At 45.6% G+C, this 21,229-nt stretch overlaps 1 protein-coding gene across 1 annotated transcript; it reads left to right on the top strand.

Moving 5' to 3' along the window:
• The first annotated feature begins 577 nt into the window (after positions 1-577).
• NAGPA (N-acetylglucosamine-1-phosphodiester alpha-N-acetylglucosaminidase) lies at positions 578-20,170 on the top strand. The gene is made up of 11 exons (XM_063314937.1): positions 578-702; positions 1,422-1,907; positions 2,221-2,360; positions 3,615-3,723; positions 6,230-6,358; positions 7,415-7,623; positions 8,303-8,350; positions 13,600-13,728; positions 16,191-16,322; positions 18,486-18,537; positions 18,730-20,170. The coding sequence occupies exons 1-11, from the start codon at positions 578-580 to the stop codon at positions 18,971-18,973; spliced, it is 1,803 nt and encodes a 600-aa protein (XP_063171007.1). The 3' UTR covers positions 18,974-20,170.
• Positions 20,171-21,229: the final 1,059 nt, after the last annotated feature.

Below are 21,229 nucleotides of genomic sequence, written 5' to 3'. Positions count from 1 at the left end.
GTGAATTCTGGTTTTGAGGATTAGAAAGAATAGGTTATAGAAAGAAGGGAGGTATGATGTAATCTTAGTGAGAGTTTTGATTATAATTATAACTGCTGAGAGGATGATCGGAAGCCATTTCTTCATATTTCTTTTCTTGTTTTCTGTTCTTTTCTGTTCTTTCTTTTTTCTATCTCCTTTTTCTCTTCTGTCTCTTTTTCCCTTCCTTTTCTTTTCTCTTTCACATTATATCTTTTTCTTTGAATGTACTTCTTACTACATATGCAAAATCTTTTAATAAAAACTATTTTTTAAAAAAGACGGGTGGACTTCAACTCCCAGAATTCCCCAGCCAGCATGCTGGCTGGGGAATTCTGGGAGTTGAAATCCGCAGTCTTAAAGTGGCCAAGTTGAGAAACAGCGGGGTAAACGTTTGAGTATTTCTAGAGGTCTCCCGGTCAAGCCCTGCAACTCCCCTCGTGGGCCACCAGAGGGCAAAAGGAAACGGCCCGTCGCTTTCCTTCGCCCGTTCTTGGGAAAGGCCACGTTCCCTGAGCCTCACGTGATCTCGGATCATGTGACCGCTCTTCGGCTTAATATGGCGGCCCACACAAACTGCCTGCCGCACGTCTTGGGCGAGGGGTGGAGAGTTCTTGCCCTGGCCGCGCTTTTGGGGGGGCTGTTTCACTGCTTTTGGGGAGTTCATGGCAGCGCGGGAGCCTGGTAAGGATGCTGGCAGGGTTTGCTCCTCCGCCTTATGCAGTTAGCATTTAAATTTATCTTTTCGTGCTGGAACGTAACGGGATGTGAGCTCTGTCCTCCTATTTCTAAGAGTATAGTTTAAAACAAAAGTCTTTTGCAGGGAGTAAATCCTTTGCCCAGCAGAGAAATGCTTGAGCTACAGTAGTTATTTTGCATGTGGTCTTTGTGGCACGGTAAGGATGGAAATACAAGGGAAGGGTGGACAGATGTGGCTCTCTGTGTGTAAAGTTTGGTTACTGTCTGTTTATATATTTTATTAATAGTTTTATATTCCACCCTTGTCTTGTGATTATTATGTGACGGTGTATATAATGCTCCTACCTCCTATTTTCTCCACAACAAGAACCTTTTGAGGTGGGTTGGGCTGAGAGAGAGGGATGGCCCAAAGTCGCCCAGCCGGCTTTTCATGCCTGAGGGAGGACTTGCTGTCTCTTGTTTCTAGTCCAGCACTTTAATCACTGTACCAAACTGGCTCTCTATAACAGTGTTGAATAGCATAACCCAAAGGCCCTGTTAAAAAAATGGCTTTTGAGTCTGGAAGCTGAAAAGGAAGACAAATCAAAAACCTATTTATTATGCTTTACTTGCTGCTCACATTAAGGCAAAGTCAGATAAAGCTTTTTGCTCATTTGCTTCTGTCTGAACCTGCCCTGTTGCCATTCAAACTTTGCACCTTGCAGGAATTCTTTGAACGATGACATCTTGCTGCCATATCTTCCTGCTCGGCATGGCCCACGGCACAACCATCAGTACATCCGAGATTGCCAAGCTCTCCGGCATGGCAATGCGACGCATGAAACCTGGCCCAGCGACAACACCACTGCCTCCCCTTTGGCCATTACGTATGGATTTGTTTCGGACTTCCCGCCACATAGTCCAAATCGTCGACAAGTGTACGGCCACTTGACTATTGTGCGGGACCCCCTGAGGACTTTTTCTGTGCTAGAACCCGGCGGGCCGGGAGGCTGCCGTTTCCGCCACAGAGCCACTGTGGAAGAGACAGTAAGCCGAAGCCGGTGCCTTGTGGCCCAGAATGGGGGCTATTTTAGTACAAGCACTGGAGAATGCTTAGGGAATGTTGTCAGCAATGGGCAGCTGGTACAGAACTCTGGTGGAGTGCAAAATGCTCAGTTTGGTATCCGGAAAGATGGCACCTTGGTCTTTGGGTAAGTGTTGGCGTGTTCTTTTCTTACTACAGGTGGTCCTTGTTTAGCGACCACAATTGGGACCAGAACTTGGTTGTTAAGTGCAGTGGTTGCTAAGTGAAACCACAACTGCATTTATTATCTTTCATCAGCTTTCCTTTGCTTTACAGACCTTTGAAGGTCATAAATGAGAGGATTGGTTGCAAAGTTACTTTTTCATCACTGTTGGACCTGTGAACAGCCACTAACGAGGCAGTCACTAAAAATGAGGACTACCTGTAACCTTTTGGGCTTCTCTATAATTTTTTAGCTTCCTTTATGTTGTCTCTTCCAGCTACCTCTCTGAGGAGGAGATCTTAGCTACGGAGAACCCATTTGTGCAGCTTGTCAGCGGGGTGGTTTGGCTTCTGCGAGATGGAGAGGTCTACGTGAATCAAAGCCAGGAGGCAGAATGTGACAAGACCCAGGAAACAGGTACCGAGCTGAAGCCACAGCCTCCTCTGTTCAGCTGCAGGAGAGATGGTTCTAAAGCAAAACTCTCTGGCAGAGCAGAGCGTGGCCTCTGAAAATGCAAAGCCGTTGGAACCTTCTGCGAGCCCCAGAGCTCCATCAGAGGGGAGGACCAGATTTTATCATGCAAAAGAGTAAACAATTTGAGAATAAATGGTACAACATTTAGAAAAAAAGGATGCAAATGGGCAACAGGAATGCCAGTTGAAAATCCAGCATTTTCCCTGGTAAAATTAAGATTCCTTTGCTGCAAAATTCACAACTAAAGCCAAATCGTATTGCAAACAGGAGAGAGATGTGGAAGACGATTAATTGCTTGGTTGCCAGGCCAGCTAGAAAGCAGGCATGGGTGTAAACACAGGCTTACACATAGGTGTAAGCCAGTGAGCCACTAAGCCACCAATCCCAGCTGAGACTAGCTCTGAGAAACAGGCGCAGTTTAATGGGCAGTACGTGAAGATCAGGTGCACCACCTGCCATATGTCTAAGTGGGGAAGAGATTTCCCACCTCCCAAGTGAGGTTGGCAACTTTGGAGGGATATTGAGATGGTCTTGTTGGTAGATTCACAAAATGGCTGCTGGGTGGGCTTGGCCCGTTCTAGAACAGCCATTTGCCTGAAGACAAATTGGTGAAGTTGCTTTCACCACCCCAGTCCCTCCCAAGTTGCTTTTTGCCACCTGCTTTAATGCGGTCTTTCAGTTCATTCATTTGAGAAGGTGTCTTCTTTTCAATACATTATGATGCGATCAGCTGCTAATTTTATTTATGAAGAATAATTGTAGGGCCTAGGAGCATGATAAAGACTGTAGGTCTTGAAATGAACATTATCTTTCCACTGAAAAATGAATTCAGGTGGGGCAGAGACCTGTTATGTGGCAGGGAAGATGCTGGTGGGCAGGACCACCATGAAAAGCAAGCCCAGCCTCACAGTTGCTCCCCAGGATGAAACCTCACCCCCAGGTTGGTCTGCCTAGCAAATGGGAGCAATAGAAGGAAGGAATAATAACAGAGCTTGACTTAGCTTAGTTCTTTTTTTATTTCCCAAAAATCTAGGTTCTAACCTGGTGTCCTCCAGATCTTTCAGGTAGCTCCAAGATGGTGGCAGTCTTGCCAGACTGATCTGGTGTGATGTCAATCTGCTTTAGGGAGATGTTTGGCTCAACCAAACCGATGCTCTTGTCTTGGCTGCTTGAAACATCTCTCTTTTCCCCTGGCAGGGACTTTTGACACTTTTGTCAACACTGTGTCTGCCAGGACGGCTGTGGGGCATGACCGACAAGGACAGCTTGTGTTGTTTCACGCTGATGGGCAGACGGGCGTCAGAGGGTACGTCCGCTTAGCTTTGTGACGCTTCCTTGCAAGGAGATTGGTGATCTTTTTGGTGGAAAGTGTCTTCTGCATTGCAGATGTTGAGCCAAATAAGAAAAGCATTGGTGCTGTGACTGGGTTGGGGCATCACACTAAGCCAAGGCATGGTTTGTTGACTAAGCTGCAGTGGGCTGGGTTCTGCCATCACAGTAAGCCACAAAACATGGTTTGCGAATCACAATGGCAGGGTCCACACAACTGGCTAACTCAAATCAAATCACAGGATGGCCTAGCATGGTGTTTAAATCCAAACGTGCAGGCCCCTAAATTGGGCATCTGAGAAATTTCTAACCTCAGGCTGATTATTAATAGTTAATTTAGGCTTTGCGAATGCAGGAATTGGAAGTGGTAGACTGGGGTCCACTTGTAGAAGTCCAAATGATTTGCAGAAATCTGCAGACATTTTAAACTTTCAGTTCTTCGTGTAGTTCTTCAAACAGAGGCTGGATAGCTGTTTGTCTGAAATGCTTTAGGAAACCCTGCACCAAGCAGGAGATGCGACAACTTTTTTTTCTGGCACCTCAAGACAGCACACAGTGGTGGACCGAGAGAGAATAACTGGTCCCAAACCATAGCCTGCTCTGAGGTTGTGTGTGGACCTAAATCAGAGTCTCCTTGATCCAGTTCTAGCACCGTGTGGCAGCAAAGTAGTGTCTATTAGACATACTATATGCAAAAGGTTTTGTGGTTTGAAATGTCCTGACCCCAAAATACTCTAGTCTCATCTTACCGGTAATACTGAAAATGTCCTGCCCTTAGTGGCATCATTTCAACCTTGAAACCAGAGTCCAACTCTGTCTGATTAGAAACAAGGATGTTTCTGGTATGGGCAGAATAGCCCACCCTCACTGTATGCAAAATGGGGCATTTCAGGGTCCAGATGCTTCAGCCTTAAAACATTTTGCAGGCCTCTGGTGTGCTGTTTCTCAATTAGGTCTATGAAATGAATACAATGGGTACGTGTAAGCCCGTTGACTTTGGATGTCAGCTGAAGTGCGCCAGAACTTGAGACCTGCTCCTGGAAGGTTCTGCTTAGATACCCGCTAACTAAAATTGTACAGACCTGCACTTGGTCCAGATGTTGTACCTAGCAGGGAGTAGGTGTAGTAAAGTAGACTTGCAGGCGTCTTACAATGGGCAGTGCAACTAGGCATGGCTGATGGTTGCCTCTGAGCAAACGCAATGATGATCGAGACTGGAAATTTTACGTAGCTGCTCCTTCACCAGGTTGAGGATAGGCCCTTGAGCCTAGCTTTCCATCTGAGCGGGAAAGTATCTTAAAAAGGTAGCTTGGAATCATAAAAGGGGTGTGGTAAAATTTCCTTTAGCCTAATTTGGAACTTTGGGTCTGTTTATTAGCAAGTCGAGGTCAGGGGCGCGTTGTTTAGCTTCAGAGATCGCTTTCTCCAGACCATGGTTCTTAGCACTTGAAAATCGTTTGCTATGGTTTTTTTCCATGAGTAATTAAAGTTATCTGAAAGAACAAGTTAGGACTAACTAGCACTAAACTGGTAGTTCTCCAATGTCATTTATTGCCTTAATTGTTCCTCATGTTACTTTGGATTTATGCATATGCTTCATTTGATTCTATGGTGTTTCTAATTTATTTTACTTGTTATCTATGAATTGTTTAAAAAAATTGGTTATCGACCCTAAATAGTGATATACAGTACATGCCCACTTGTGTAGGTATATTTTTGGTTGTTGGGGGGACAGGGAGCTAGTAGATTCTGTACAAAAATCCCAGCACGGTCTCTCCTGACACTGAAAATAGATTCATAGCTCTTCCTTAGTTCTTTCAAATTTGCCTTTTAGGCTTTTTTTATACTCCCTTACATCATCCTCAAAAGCCAGCAAAAACAGATAGTGGAATCCTGATAGCTTTGAATGCTTAAAAGAGTGCTTTACAGGTAGTCCTCAACTTACGACCATCTGTTTAACGACTGTTCAAAGTTACGACAGTGCTAGGGAAAGTGACTTGTGACCGGTCCTCGCACTTAAAACCATTGCATTGTCCCCACAGTCACATGATCAAAATTCAGGCACTTGATGGCCAGCATGTATCTACAACATTTGCAGTGTCCTGGGGTCACACAATAGCCACTTGTGAACTTCCCGGTGGCTTCCGACCAGCAAAATCAATGGGTGAAGATGGATTCACTTAATGATCGCAGCAAAAAAAGGGTTGTAAATTCAGGTGCGACTCTTTTAACAACCGCATCACTTAGCAACGGACGTTCTGGTCCCAATTGTGGTCATAAGTCAAGGACTACCTATATTTCTGGATTTGGTGCCCTGTGAATGAGAATAGGTCAAGTTTAGGGAAGCAGGATTTTTGAGTGTAGGCTAACAGCGCTCCCATCCCTAGAAAGACCTAAATCATTTCTTATTTGTGGTAGTGTGACCAAGAGCTGTTTTTCCCCAGTCACATTCTTGTAACCATCTCTATTTCTTGCAACCCCAGCCTGAACCTCTGGGAAATGGCAGAGTTCCTGAAGCAGCGCGGCGTCGTGAACGCAATCAACCTGGATGGCGGCGGGTCAGCTACTTTCATCTTAAACGGAACGCTGGCTAGCTACCCCTCGGATCACTGGTGAGCACTCTCTGCTGTCGTTTTCCGAGAGTAGCCAGATTCTTGGGCGTTTGAGTTGATTGTACCAACTTCTACCGGCACTGGAGAAAGTTGATTCAGCTTAACTAGAAGAATCTTTAGCCAGTCAGCAGTAATGGAACTCACCGTGGCTGGAGAACTTATGAGTACCATCCTTAGAGCTTCCTGCCACCAAAGTTGGGCTTGGTGTCTCTCCTCTCTCTGAGGATGGATGGTGGTAAACTTCACTGGGATGCAAATATGGGAATACTACCTACCTACCTACCTTCTGGCCACCAGGAAATCGGAAGCAATTCAGGATGGCTGAGGTTTGAAGGTGTCAGCCCTTCAAGTTAGGCCAGGTGAAGAAACTGACACCGCAAGGATTGCAGGTGTGGCCCTTACTCCCCCATCTGCTCTTTCACTTGCTGGCTGGATCCCTACATCACGCTACGTTATCATGGAGCTTGGTTTCCACTTCAGCCTGCTGTGCAGACCCCGGGGCTTGTAAAACATGATTTATGCTTTCAAGCAACCAGTCTTGGTTAAAACCTACCAAGACTCAGTGCAGGACTGCACACTGTTTCTCTGGCCAAGAGCCACAATCAGCTTTGCACGTCATGCTAATGGCTGCACTCGGACGGTGGGCAGCCCAGGGACACAATTTGGTTGGAAACTGTCCATTTTGCCCTTCACACCATTCCCCACAAGTTCCAAAAATGCAACCCCCCCCAACCTCTGACATTTTCCCTCCCAGGACGTTCTGCCGTTGCTAGTGGCCCAGAGTTTGCACTTCGTGCACCCCTCTTTATTACGTTGCGTGTTCAGTTGTGGCTTTGTAATTGTTTTTCCCCGGTTGCTGTGGGTTTTATATTTTTTGCATGTGTTTTATTATTTTTAGTGTGGTTAGCCACCTAGAGTCACGTAGGTGAGACAAGTGGCCATATAAATTTAAAAAGCAAACAGCCCGTGAACGAGGCCATAGGCTGAGCTTGAAGATAAGGAGGGGGGGGTGTGTCTAATTCCATCAGCCTTTTTCTCTTCTTTCTTTTTCCCCAGCGTGTTGGACTCCACCTGGCGCTGCCCTCGGAGCATTTCGACCGTCCTGTGCATGCATGAGCCTGCCTGCCAACCCCAAAACTGCAGCGGGCATGGGCACTGCATGCTTGGACAATGCCACTGCGACGGAGCCTTCTGGAGCGGGCCAGCCTGTGATGTCCTGGACTGTGGCCCTTCCAACTGCACTCTTCATGGAATGTGCACTGAGAGTAAGGCCCTGCCTTTGGAAAGATGCGTGAGCTGGGTGGGGAGCTCAATGTTTCAGGGGGCACGTTGCTCATTTGCAAATTGGCACCCTCGATTTGGAGGCTGGGTGTAGAACACGGAGCTCTGACGAAGGATGCTGCGAACAGCGGGGAGCCTGCCTTCGGGGTCAAAGGATGAAGCCCTTGAAAGCCCTGTATGAGCAGCAGCTACTTGGTGTTCGTGGAGGAGGGGGTGGGCAGACCGTATCATATGTGCCTCCTGCCAGGCTCTTCCCTCCCCCTCCATGCTTTTTCCAAAGTCAGAAGTGGAAGGAGGAATATAGGCTGATGGCCGCCATTCTTCCAAGGGCCCTGGTGTGCCTTCTGCTGGTCTTCTGTGTCCGCTCTTTCTGAAGCACAGTCCCACGGAGCACCTTGGAGGCCCCACTGCTTCTTCCTAGTCACTGCCTTCCCAGAAGGCGCTCTTGGTAAACAGCCTTGTTGAAAAGTGCTCCTTGACCCAGCCTGCTACCTCCTGCAAATCCAGGCTGCCCCTTAGATGCTCCTCCTCCTCCTCTCCTCCTTGACCTGGATCGGGTTCTCGTTCTCGTCCTGCCCCAAATCCCTTCCCGTTCTCTGACCTTACTACATAAGTCCATGGTGTCTTCTTTGTCCCCCACAATCGTCCCTGCCTTTTTTTCAGAGGGATGCCTCTGTGATGCTGGCTGGACCGGTGCAAACTGCACCCAAGGTAACCCTCTTTCTCTCTTAATGCTCTTGGTGTTGATTTGTTTTGCTAGATTGATACCCCCCCCCTTTGCTCAAGGCAGTGGACGTACAATAAATGAATTCCATGACACGGTAGGGAAGGGGAGTGAAAGGAAAACTGCCAACATCGTGATGTCCTTACACAAATCTAGAGTGGATCCACACCTGAAACATGGTGTGCAATTCAAGCGTTCACATTTGGCAAATAATACAATAGAACTGGAGACAGGCAGAAGGGTATAACGATTGGGGAGCTCAAACACCTTCCCTCTTAAGTTTGCAAAAAAGGCAACTGAAGAGAGACTTGACTGTTTAATATCATGCGTAGCATGGAGAACATGGACAGGGAGAATTTTTTCTCCCTCTCGCAACACATTAGGGCCAGAAGTCATCCAGTAAAGCCAACTGGAAGAAGGCTTGAACAGACAAAAGAAAGAACTTCGCACTCTACGTCAATCAGTCCGTCTTTCATGACGGCCAGTGACCAGAATTCCACCAAAAGAAGATAAAAATTAAAACTTAAAAAAATAAAAGAAGATTAAAAATATGCCACAACAACTAAATTATCAGTATGATTGGTTACACTGGGTTTTAACAAACAGTAAAACAAAATATGGCCCCAATCTGATTGATCCGATTGGCTAACTGCAACTCTATTTAAAATAAATTCAAGTGACCAGGATGTTTAATTAATAGGGGCAGGGGGGAATGTAAAGTGTAGCCATGCATGCAGTGCAACAATAGATGGGTTGTATTTTAAACTGCCCCTTCACCACAAGGGCAGAGTCTTGAAGAATAAGAACTTTCCTTCAAGGGTAGCTGTTGGGTGTAAATCAAACATGCTAGGATTAGCAATCTCCTAAATTTAGGGATTTTCATCACAGGAGACTGGAATGCTAAGGTGGGCAGTCAAATGACACCTCGAATTACAGGTAAGTATGGCCTGGGAGAACAAAACGAAGCAGGACATAGGCTGATAGAATTTTGCCAAGACAATTCACTCTGCATAACAAACACTCTCTTCCAACAACCTAAGAGACGGCTTTACACATGGACTTCACCAGATGGACAACACCGAAATCAGATTGATTACATCCTTTGCAGCCAAAGGTGGCGGACATCTGTACAGTCGGTAAAAACTAGGCCTGGAGCTGACTGTAGTTCAGACCATGAACTTCTTCTTGCACAATTTAGGATCAGACTAAAGAGATTAGGGAAGACCCACAGATCAGCTAGATATGAGCTCACGAATATTCCTCAGGAATATGCAGTGGAGGTGAAGAATAGATTTAAGGGACTGGACTTAGTAGATAGGGTCCCGGAAGAACTCTGGACAGAAGTTGGCAGCATTGTTCAAGAGGCGGCAACAAAATACATCCCAAAGAAAGAGAAAACCAAGAAGGCAAAATGGCTGTCTGCTGAGACACTAGAAGTAGCCCAAGAAAGAAGGAAAGCAAAAGGCAACAGCGATAGGGGGAGATATGCCCAATTAAATGCAAAATTCCAGAGGTTAGCTAGAAGAGATAAGGAATTATTTTTAAACAAGCAATGCGCGGAAGTGGAAGAAGACAATAGAATAGGAAGGACAAGAGACCTCTTCCAGAAAATTAGAAACATTGGAGGTAAATTCCAGGCAAAAATGGGTATGATCAAAAACAAAGATGGCAAGGACCTAACAGAAGAAGAAGAGATCAAGAAAAGGTGGCAAGAATATACAGAAGACCTGTATAGGAAGGATAACAATATCGGGGATAGCTTTGACGGTGTGGTCAGTGAGCTAGAGCCAGACATCCTGAAGAGTGAGGTTGAGTGGGCCTTAAGAAGCATTGCTAATAACAAGGCAGCAGGAGACGACGGCATCCCAGCTGAACTGTTCAAAATCTTGCAAGATGATGCTGTCAAGGTAATGCATGCTATATGCCAGCAAATTTGGAAAACACAAGAATGGCCATCAGACTGGAAAAAATCAACTTATATCCCCATACCAAAAAAGGGGAACACTAAAGAATGTTCAAACTATCGAACAGTGGCACTCATTTCACATGCCAGTAAGGTAATGCTCAAGATCCTGCAAGGTAGACTTCAGCAGTTCATGGAGCGAGAATTGCCAGATGTACAGGCTGGGTTTAGAAAAGGCAGAGGAACTAGAGACCAAATTGCCAATATCCGCTGGATAATGGAAAAAGCCAGGGAGTTTCAGAAAAACATCTATTTCTGTTTTATTGACTATTCTAAAGCCTTTGACTGTGTGGACCATAACAAATTGTGGCAAGTTCTTAGTGGTATGGGGATACCAAGTCATCTTGTATGCCTCCTGAAGAATCTGTATAACGACCAAGTAGCAACAGTAAGAACAGACCACGGAACAACGGACTGGTTTAAGATTGGGAAAGGAGTACGGCAGGGCTGTATACTCTCACCCTACCTATTCAACTTGTATGCAGAACACATCATGCGACAAGCTGGTCTTGAGGAATCCAAGGCTGGAGTTAAAATCTCTGGAAGAAACATTAACAATCTCAGATATGCAGATGATACCACTTTGATGGCTGAAAGTGAAGAGGAACTGAGGAGCCTTATGATGAAGGTGAAAGAAGAAAGTGCAAAAGCTGGCTTGCAGCTAAACCTCAAAAAAACCAAGATTATGGCAACCAGCTTGATTGATAACTGGCAAATAGAGGGAGAAAATGTAGAAGCAGTGAAAGACTTTGTATTCCTAGGTGCAAAGATTACTGCAGATGCTGACTGCAGTCAGGAAATCAGAAGACGCTTAATCCTTGGGAGAAGAGCAATGACAAATCTCGATAAAATAGTTAAGAGCAGAGACATCACACTGACAACAAAGGCCCGCATAGTTAAAGCAATGGTGTTCCCTGTAGTAACATATGGCTGCGAGAGCTGGACCATAAGGAAGGCTGAGCGAAGGAAGATCGATGCTTTTGAACTGTGGTGTTGGAGGAAAATTCTGAGAGTGCCCTGGACTGCAAGAAGATCCAACCAGTCCATCCTCCAGGAAATAAAGCCAGACTGCTCACTTGAGGGAATGATATTAAAGGCAAAACTGAAATACTTTGGCCACATAATGAGAAGACAGGACACCCTGGAGAAGATGCTGATGCTAGGGAGAGTGGAAGGCAAAAGGAAGAGGGGCCGACCAAGGGCAAGATGGATGGATGATATTCTAGAGGTGACGGACTCGTCCCTGGGGGAGCTGGGGATGTTGACGACCGACAGGAAGCTCTGGCGTGGGCTGGTCCATGAAGTCACGAAGAGTCGGAAGCGACTAAACGAATAAACAACAACAAATTTAGGGATGGATATTTGGTTTAAATATCTTGCTGGTCTAAAAAAGAGAGACTGGTTACTAAAAAAAAAAAAATCTCTAGAGAGGTTGACAAATTAACATGTAATTCTTTATCACAAGAAGTTGGGTTGGCCACGAACTCAGATGGCCTTATAGGGTGATTGGATAAATTCATGGAAGACCAAAGACTCTCTTCTCGAGGGCTGTAGGTCTTGAAGACTCCATGCCACCTCTGGGTTGGAAGCAGAGCCTTTGGGAGAGCAGTTCCAGGGGAAGATGGTGGGCAAGATAATCTTATCAATTACATTGGCTCAAAAATTCAATAAAACTATTTTTGAAAAGGTCAAAGCAAAGGGCACTGACTTTCATTTAACTACGTGAAATGCATAAAATGTTTGACTTCCCCTCGTTCTGCCTCCCTCTTGCAGGCATCTCAGAGGCATCTGGTTGACCATTGGGAGAACTTGGCCTTGACCTTGGCCTGATTCAGCAGACTATTCTGATGCTCTTAAATGTAAACCAAATGAGGGGAAGTCAAACATTTTATGCATTTCACGTAGTTAAATGAAAGTCAGTACACTTTGCTTTGACCTTTTCAAAAATAGTTTTATTGAATTTTTGAGCCAATGTAATTGATAAGAATACGGATAATAACATTTAAGAATGAAGCTAATGTATTTTAGATAGAGCCAGTTTGGTGTAGTGGTTAAGGCATCAGGCTAGAAACCAGGAGACCGTGAGTTCTAGTCCTGCCTTAGGCACAAAGCCAGCTGGGTGATCTTGGGCCAGTCACTTCTCTCAGCCCTAAGAAGGAGGCAATGGCAAACTACTTCTGAAATCCTGCCAAGAAAACTGCAGCGACCAGTCCAGGCAGTCTCCGAGAATCAGACATGATTGAATGGCAGAATATATATATATATAATTTTAAAAAATTAAACAATACAGACTAGAAAGGAATGAAAAAGGGAAGGGAAGGGAAGGCAGGCAGGCAGGAAACAGCCAATAAAACAATACAATTAAAGTGTTGAGATTTTTAAAAAACCTGTTTTTCTGCAATATCAAAGTAATCATGTTTATGTGTTGTTACAACTTAATGTTTAAACAACAAGTTAAACCTAGACCATATGGAGCTGCGTTGTCTGATTTGGCCTCTCTGTAATGACTGCACTACTCAGTTACCATTAAATCCGATTCATACATAAGTATAGTAGAAATAATGAAAAGTAGCATACAGAACAGCAAAAAAGTTGCGAATGAAAGTTCCCGGGTTTTCCCCAAGTTAAATGACCCAAGGAGTTGAAACCTCCTCTCCTTCCCAGACATTCAGCCCCCTCTTCGTGCCAGTCGGGTAGCTCCAAGCCGATGTCCCCAACAGCTCGGCGCCTTGACCTTGGATACGAGAGATAGTCCAAACAAGATGTTTTCACACTCCTGGCATGTTCCCCTCCCAACCGTACTGACTTGCAAGTCCCAACACGTGTTAACTCCATTCATGCGTGCGAGTCCAATCAGATGTTCTGGAAACGCTTGATCGGGGAGCATGATGCTCTCCACCAAAGCTGTTTCTGGTCTGGTCCCTCCTGGTTTCTGGAGCATGGCCCACAGCAGACTGTTTCAAGTCCTAGTGCCACCTTCAGCCCAAGCAACCTGGAGAGTCCAGCCTGTCGATCTTGTTTTGCTCATCTAATCAGCTCATATGTTTCTAAAACATGGAATGTAAATCTCTTCTAGGGTAGCCCAAGGGTTATGCGCCTCCATCTGAATTATAAATAAAACTTTAACGTTGTAAGGGAAGCTGGTGAGCAAAATGCCAGCCTTAAGCACCCTCCGAAATTCTTTCAAAGCTCTTTTTGGGTATGTTGTCGCTAACGAGTGCCGTCAATTCTGCTTCCCACCCACAATCCTGATAACGCTTTTCCTTCTTTTAGCTTGTGCCAACGGCACCTACGGGGACAGTTGTGCCCAGACGTGCCTCTGCCGCAACAATGGCCAGTGTGACCCTGTGCATGGATCCTGCACTTGCCCAGTGGGCTTCCAAGGAATCTTGTGTGGAGAAGGTGAGGAATTTGGAGCCGGTCCTGTAGCTCCCCACAAAATATTCAATGCTCAATATTAATATAAATAACGGGACTTATGCTGATCCGTAAATGCAGAAGGTTGAAGTTACTGTGCGTGGATGGTTATGAACAATATAGATGTATCCTGTCCTTCCAACGAGGGCCTCAAGCAATTTCCCTTCTCTTTTCTCCCCCATGTCTTGGACAATAGGGAGTGCTCTTGGTACTGAACAAAGGCACCAGCTTTCTCTCCCTGATTGAAGCCTGCATCAGAATGCTTTGTCTATGAAAAGCTGGCCGTTGGGGAAGGAACATTATTTTATTTAATTAATTTTTATCCTGCCTATATTTTTATAAACAAGTCAAGGCGGCAAACATCCCTAATACTCCTTCCTCCTATTTTCCCCACAACAACCAACCTGTGAGGTGGGTTGGGCTGAGAGGGAGGGACTGGCCCAAGGTCACCCAGCTGGCTTTCATGCCTAAGGCGGGACTAGAACTCTCATACCACACCTGATTGGCTCTTGGGCTGAGAGGGAGGGACTGGCCCAAGGTCACCCAGCTGGCTTTCACGCCTAAGGCGGGACTAGAACTCTCATACCACACCTGATTGGCTCTTGGGCTGAGAGGGAGGGACTGGCCCAAGGTCACCCAGCTGGCTTTCATGCCTAAGGCGGGACTAGAACTCTCCTACCACGCCTGATTGGCTCTTGGGCTGAGAGAGAGGGACCGGCCCAAGGTCCCCCAGCTGGCTTTCATGCCTAAGGCGGGACTAGAACTCTCATACCACACCTGATTGGCTCTTGGGCTGAGAGGGAGGGACTGGCCCAAGGTCACCCAGCTGGCTTTCACGCCTAAGGCGGGACTAGAACTCTCAGTCGCCTGGTTTCTAGCCCAGAACCTTAACCACTAGACCAAACTGGCTCTCTTATGCCCTTGTTCAGCTTCTGAGACGCTAGATTATCCACGCAGGCCTTTTTTTTTTAAGGGAAGCCCTGAACGTACAGATGTGGTCAAAAATAATGCCTTTTAACTTCTAAAGGGTACCAATAATTATGCCCATGCCATTTTCATTTGCTTTTTTATTTACAAGAATACATTAAGTCATACATCAAAAACAAAGTGTCTGCAGACTGTGGAATCAAGAATGGCAGATGCCATTTACTTGTGTCAGCTTCAATTTATTTCACGGCAAATTGGGACTCTTTGGGGAAAAAGTGGAGGCATACCAATACTTTTGGCCACATCTGTAAGATACACATCTATATTCTCAAGCAATAAAGGTTATTCTTGGATTGTACTGTTGTGGGATTTGATTCAATTAATATTTGGCCCAGGAGAGGCTGGCTTGCCTGCTGTAATGGTATGTGGGAAAGGCCTTGGGAGACAGGGCAAAGAGATGCTGCCTAGGGAATGGTTAGATAAGAGACAGCATAGCCCACAGCTCGAAAATGGGTGGAGAAAGAGGTTCAGAAGAGACCCTCCCTAGTTTCTTAGGCTGTAAAGGAGACGAGGGGAGAATTGTTCTTTCAGACTTGCAAGATCCTGTTCATGTAGCCTTACAATAAAGTAGAATTAGCTCATCTGGTCGTGTTTCCTGTCTGGTCTTCCTGGGAAGGCTAATATCAATCTTACAAGCCTGAAAGTACAATTCTCCCCCTCCCCGACTCCTTTGCAGCCCAAGAACCTAAGGAGGGTCCCCTCTGAGCCTCTTTCTCCTCCCATTGTGCAGCTGCGGGCTATGCCCCTTCTCTGACCGCTCCCTCGGCAGCGTCTCTTCGCCCCGCCTCCCAAGGCCTTTCCCACACACTGTTACACCTGCCCATTGTCTTCCTGGTCACTTGAGAAAAGAACTTCTGATCTTCTGTTCCTCTTACTTCAACCCAGCCATACAATTCCTGGTTTTGCTTCTAAAGACATGCAAGTCACAGGTTGTCTGCAGGTTGTGAGAAACAGAGGGTCAGAACTGCAAGCAGAAAGTAAACCGGACTGTAGGTTCTCTAAGGACAGGAGTTCAGCAGATCCTTGGAAGAGGCTCAGTGGAAGAGCTCCCACATTCAGAGAGGCCTGTGTGCCTTTATGGTTGAGATGAACTCAACTTGTTCACATATTCCGTGCTTAAAAATGTGAACTGCCAGTGAAGGAGGAGGGTTTTTTTCATCCAGGAATCTGGTCCAGGATTTAAGAAAAATGTTACTTTTCCACACCGTCACAATTCTTACCTCCTGTGCCCTTGCTGGCCATAATAGTGGGGCGTGGAGCAAAAAAGAGGACACAGGCATATAAACAGAAAAACAAAACACTTCTGGAGTTTGAGGTGGATTCGGTATTCACAAGGGGCACCTCACAGGTGTGTGGATGGGATCTCAGGGTAGGCTGGTGCTGGGCGTGACTTCCAGCTCCTCTGTCCTTGCTTCTTGCTGACCTGTTGGGATATAACGTGTTTCTTCCTTGTTTTGCAGCATGTCGTCTCGGACGATACGGACCAAGCTGTCAGCATGTCTGTCAGTGCCCCGACCAGTGTTACTGTGATCGGAGGACGGGCAGTTGCAATATTTCTCTTGACTCAGCCATACTGGATGAGTTAGCTAGAGGTACGTGCTTTGGGGTCCTGGCTGTAGAGATAGTCCTTGCAATAGAAGAGAATATCTGTAGCTCAGAGTTGAACTGTGGAGTCCTTGGTGCAGACATTTCATTACCCAACCAGGTAACATCATCAGCAAATCCCACACTCCCTAGCACTGGTGATGTTACCTAGTTGGGTAATGAAACATCTGCAAGCCAACAACTAAGCTCAGAGAGCACCAAGGACTCCTCAGATAGTCCTTGGAAAGGCTGTTTTTGACTGCTTGAGGTTCCAGCTCAAATTGCTTGCCTCTCCAGATCAAAAGTCTCTTGGGTAGCAAAGCCCAGAACGTAATTTTCTCTGCTTGGCATCTTGGAGGGCTGTGGCCGGTCAAGGATAGCGAAGCTGGTTAGATCTGATTGGGCAGGAAGTCATGGTTTCTTTTAACCAGAGGGTAGGGAGGGTGGCCTGAGGCCACATGCAGTCTGTCAGCCTGTGGTGGCTCCACAGTTCTTGGCGGGGGTGGGGGGCAATGTTAGCTATGTAAAGAGCAGGTGGGGAATTTTAAGGAGGCAGATGGACAGCTTAAGCTTGGCAGATACTTGAGACATTGTAGAAGGAGAGCTGTGCTAATTAAAGTAGCAAACATCAGAAGGAGCCTAGCAGAACCTTTTCAGACTGATGAACTTTATTAGAAGACAAAAAGCTTATGGTGACTGTTTGCAGATGCATACAGGAACTCCCTGCCTCTTCAAACTCACTTCAGAGTGATGCAGCCTGATTTAAACAAGGTTTACCTGGTAAATCACAATCGGCAGGCGTGCATACCATGAGCATCCAAAAGCCAAGAGACAACTTGAAGACAGCGCGATGTATGAGATCAGATGGTAATGCTAACCTTGGCCTCGTGGTTCTAAAAGTTCTGGTTCGTTAACAGTTGTTCGTTTCAGTGGAAATTGGTTTTAAGCAATAGCACGTAGGACGTCTGTTTTATGCACTTTCAAGCCTTCAGGGTTGAAAGATAAATACCCTGTTTTTAAAAAAGATCCTGATCTTTGAACAGGTGCATAGAAAGGCAACAAGGAAGGTCTAGGAAGTCTAAATCTTAGAAGGAAAATGGTGGGAAGAGAGCTCATTTAGTCTTGAGAAGTTCCAGGGAATGTGAAAATGTTCTTTGGCCTGAATGATACCTGACAGGAGAAAGTTGAGGTGAGGGTGCAAAGGTTAGCACAATGGTCTTCGAGATCATGAAGGCAAACTCAGTTGTGTATGAAGAAAAATGTCCTAACAGTAAGAGCAGTTCCCTAGTGGGACCCAGACTAAGAAGGGCCACCACTTTTGCACCAATGGGTGTGCTCAGGCGATCAGTTGAGATTCCCACACGAGGACAGCGGATGAACTTAGGGGTTTCAACGGACCCGTCGCACTTTGTAGAGAGCATTGCATGCTATGCTGTTGGCTGGCAAACCACGACAGCTGTGCAAGATGTTTATTTACATTGAACCTTCCTTGAACTTCCATAGTGGATAAGGTTGCAGCAAAAACTTTCCTCACAAGGCAACACGAGCGGTAACCTGAGCTGTGCCAGGAGGCTATCAGGGGGGTTACATGAGGTATGCATTGCTAGTTAGACCAATCAGCCTTCTGCTACGTGAATTACTGTTTTAGTGCACTTGCTTAGCTGGGGGAATAATAAGAGAGAGCTTACGGCTTGAATCGGGGCTCTCATCCCGAGGAAGTTGTGTCTGTGCATTCTTCCTACATTCTTCATGAGAGACCACAAGCTCTCATCCCGAGAAAACTTGCAGCCTGTGTATCCTTCATGAGAGACCACCACAGCACTTGTCCTCCAGATAAATACATTCTCTGTGGCTCAGATCTGAACTGGGAAATAGGCATCCCTTTCTCACTTCCTGTCATGAGTAAGGATGGCGAGCAGGGGGCTCCCATCCAGACTGTCAAGCGCATGCGTAGCACTGAGGAATTGGGCAGCCATTCCAAGAGACACCGATCGGGACCGCCTTAACCTTTGGGGTTTATCTGGCTGGGTTTTTCCCACGCTTCTTCAGTTTGTTAGGATTACTGTTATGTATTAGCAATAAGCATTAGAGACCAGTTCCCTGTCTCAGCGTGTTTCCTGGGAGTCAGGACACTTCCCCTGATCTGGTTTGTCTCTCTTTTTCTTTTTCAGCTGGACAATGCCTGCTCCTAGCCAGCCCAAAGGAAGAATTATTTTTCTCTGAGTAAGTTACATACTTTTGCTTGCTGATAAAGTCCTTGCAAGTTCTTGGTGGTTTCCTGGCCTCCCACGGAAAGGCTGGTTGGAGGGAGATAATGAGAAACTCACATAAGACACTTTTTAATCTGTGGCTTGGTGGGTGACATGTTTAAGTCTGTCTGTGCCCTTGCTTACAAGTGATGGATTGTTCTTGTAGGAAAGCCTGGACTGGAATAACGCTTGGCTTGCTGGTCCTGCTTTCGCTCAGTGCGTTGGTGAACGTCAAGCTGTTCCTCCGCAGCTCCAGAGAGTGTCACGAACGTGGCCGATACACCTCTGTCCCCCTGGAAGACATGAATGGGGAGACCAGACACCGGGGCCCGCTGGCAGTTTGGGAGACCGATGATCCCACGGAGGCTGCCTGGGACTCCAATCAGTTAGAAAGTGTTGAGCTTCTCTGATCAAAAGAGGCTTTCTTCGATGGAGCAGAATCTTCTGGAGATCCCATCATTCTTCAGCGTAGAAGTTTTCTCCTCCTTTTGGGAATCGGCTGCCATTTTTCCTATTGCCTTAGCTGGAACCAGTGGCCCAGGAAGGGCTGAGTCAGTGGGAGCTTATGGTTTGGATCCCAAGGAGGGAAGTCCAAATTGTCTGAAAATAACCATCTCCCACCTGCAAGTTTTGGAAAGAAGGTGAACGTTGGTGACTGGAGCTGGCCATCTCTCCAATGCTTCAACAGAACTCTACAGTCTTGAAATGCTGTAGAAGCAGTGATTCATTATTTGAGAGTGGGGAAGTAATTTTTGGATTGCTTTATGGGTGAGGAATTCTCCTGTCTTACAACAGCAGGTTGCTTCATTCAGAAACCGTATCCCAAAATGTTTATTATGTATTTGTCCCCCCCCACCACACCTTCCCGTCCTCCACACACTAGTCTTCCTGGAGGAAAAAAGAAAAGGCGAGGAACTTGTAGTTTTCTGGACATCTTTGGACCACAGCTTCCATCATCCCAATTGGTCGCTTCGCCTCATAGAGCTGATGGGCTTTGGAGCTAACCAGGTTTTGGAGTGCTTCTGCTCCTGTAAACAGTGCTGCAACGTGGGCCAAATGTATGTGCCAACCTATTTTATCACTGCCTCTTACACATACACAGGAAAGAGACCTAGTGTTTTGTGGTTCCTGCCATGTTAACAGGCATAATTGAGGGTGCTGTGCTGATAAGCCAAACCACTTAACCAAACTGCAATACTGCTTTCTGATGAACTTATGAAGGATAAGTGATGATTAACCAATCAGAGTTATTAACCCTTGTGGACAGTGGAGAGGAGCCTATATTCTTCACTGTTACTTGCATATGCAGATTTATATGCCAGCTTTTCCCATTCTCCTGTTTTGGGAGGAGAGGAAATTCAGTGCTTTTATTTAACTGCAAACTTTGTTTGTTTTCCTTTTTCATACACTGGACTTGCACTTGGGCTGCATCGGCTACTGATCTAAGGCAGCTCGGAGGTTCTTCACTTGCTTTAGCAGATTATAATGGATTCCCCATTACCCCCTCTTAGGGAGTCCCTGCTTCACCGGAAAATTGCATTTTTGCAGAACGTTGCATTTTTGTAATGGCTGATGATGGGTATTCTGCATATCCTTTGCTTCTAGATTGGGCTGGGGAGAATTGAAACCAGAAAAAATTGGCAGTTTTAGACAACGTAGAACCCTTGAGATAAGGTAGGGTCTCATGAGCTGTCTCATGAGTTTTAAGCATTTGAATCCAAATCTAGATGTACCTACCCTTTGGGAAAATTGGCTTTTAAAAGGTTTGTGAGCCACAAACTCACAGTGGAAGTGTCTACTGAGTCATTTAATTGCAGCTACCTAGCTCTTAACTCCTTTAGCTACATAAAGCTGCTGTTTTATGTCTATATGTCTTACATATAGGTGCCTTCTTTGTGTTTATGAACGATAGGATATGGCTCATTACTTGCAACATATGAGCTTGTTACAGGACTATGCCATTGTCGTCTTCTCTTGGACTTAACAAATTGGAATCAAAAACTGCTTTTCAAGTTGATTTAGTGTAGCCTTCAATGTCAGCTTCTATCAACCCAGGAATATGTTTTATCATTTGAAATAAAGAATCTTGTTTCTTTAACCCAGTGTTTCTCAAGCTGGGCCACTTTAAGATGTGTGGATTTCAACTCCCAGAATTCCCCAGCCAGCATGTGGCCCAGCTTGAGAAACACTGCTTTAACCCATAGGAGGCAATCTTCTGAACAGGTAGCTAAACAGGGCATCAAAATTACCTGGGCCTGTCTATTTGATTCTTACAGATCCATTTTTATCAAGCAGAATTGTAGAAATATTTTGGAATTTATCTGCTGACCTTTTTAAACTGCATTTTTTTTTCTTGCCAAAATGACCTACTTGAAATCAAAGTGCTTGAGTGCATTTTTCACTCTCTCTTGCTGATTCAGAAAAATACATTACCTTTTTATACGTATATATATATTTCAATGTACAGAAAAAAAAACTGGTGGAAAAGGTTGGAGTGTGAATTTGTGATGCTGGTTAATGTAGTTTAACAAGCTAGGATTCCTAGCTTACAGAGTTATACAACTAGAGTCAGAAATTTTATTCTACTGGCTAGAATAATAGGAGATACAGGAAGGGTGTTGATTAGGTTGCTAGTCTTCTAAGACTTTTTTATCAGAGATTTCTGA

Source organism: Candoia aspera, chromosome 14, assembly GCF_035149785.1.
Source record: "Candoia aspera isolate rCanAsp1 chromosome 14, rCanAsp1.hap2, whole genome shotgun sequence".
Classification (NCBI taxonomy): Eukaryota; Metazoa; Chordata; class Lepidosauria; order Squamata; family Boidae; genus Candoia; species Candoia aspera.
Note: the sequence above shows the minus strand (reverse complement) of the source record. Positions and strands in the feature narration are given on the sequence as shown.

What these genes read in the sequence shown, in the direction of transcription:
- NAGPA (XM_063314937.1), top strand. Translation starts at nt 578, where the DNA reads ATGGCGGCCCACACAAACTGCCTGCCGCACGTCTTGGGCGAGGGGTGG. An exon ending in AGCTACCCCTCGGATCACTG is followed by an intron (nt 6,359 to 7,414) that starts GTGAGCACTCTC and finishes CTTTTTCCCCAG; the next exon opens with CGTGTTGGACTCCACCTGGC. An exon ending in CGGTGCAAACTGCACCCAAG is followed by an intron (nt 8,351 to 13,599) that starts GTAACCCTCTTT and finishes TCCTTCTTTTAG; the next exon opens with CTTGTGCCAACGGCACCTAC.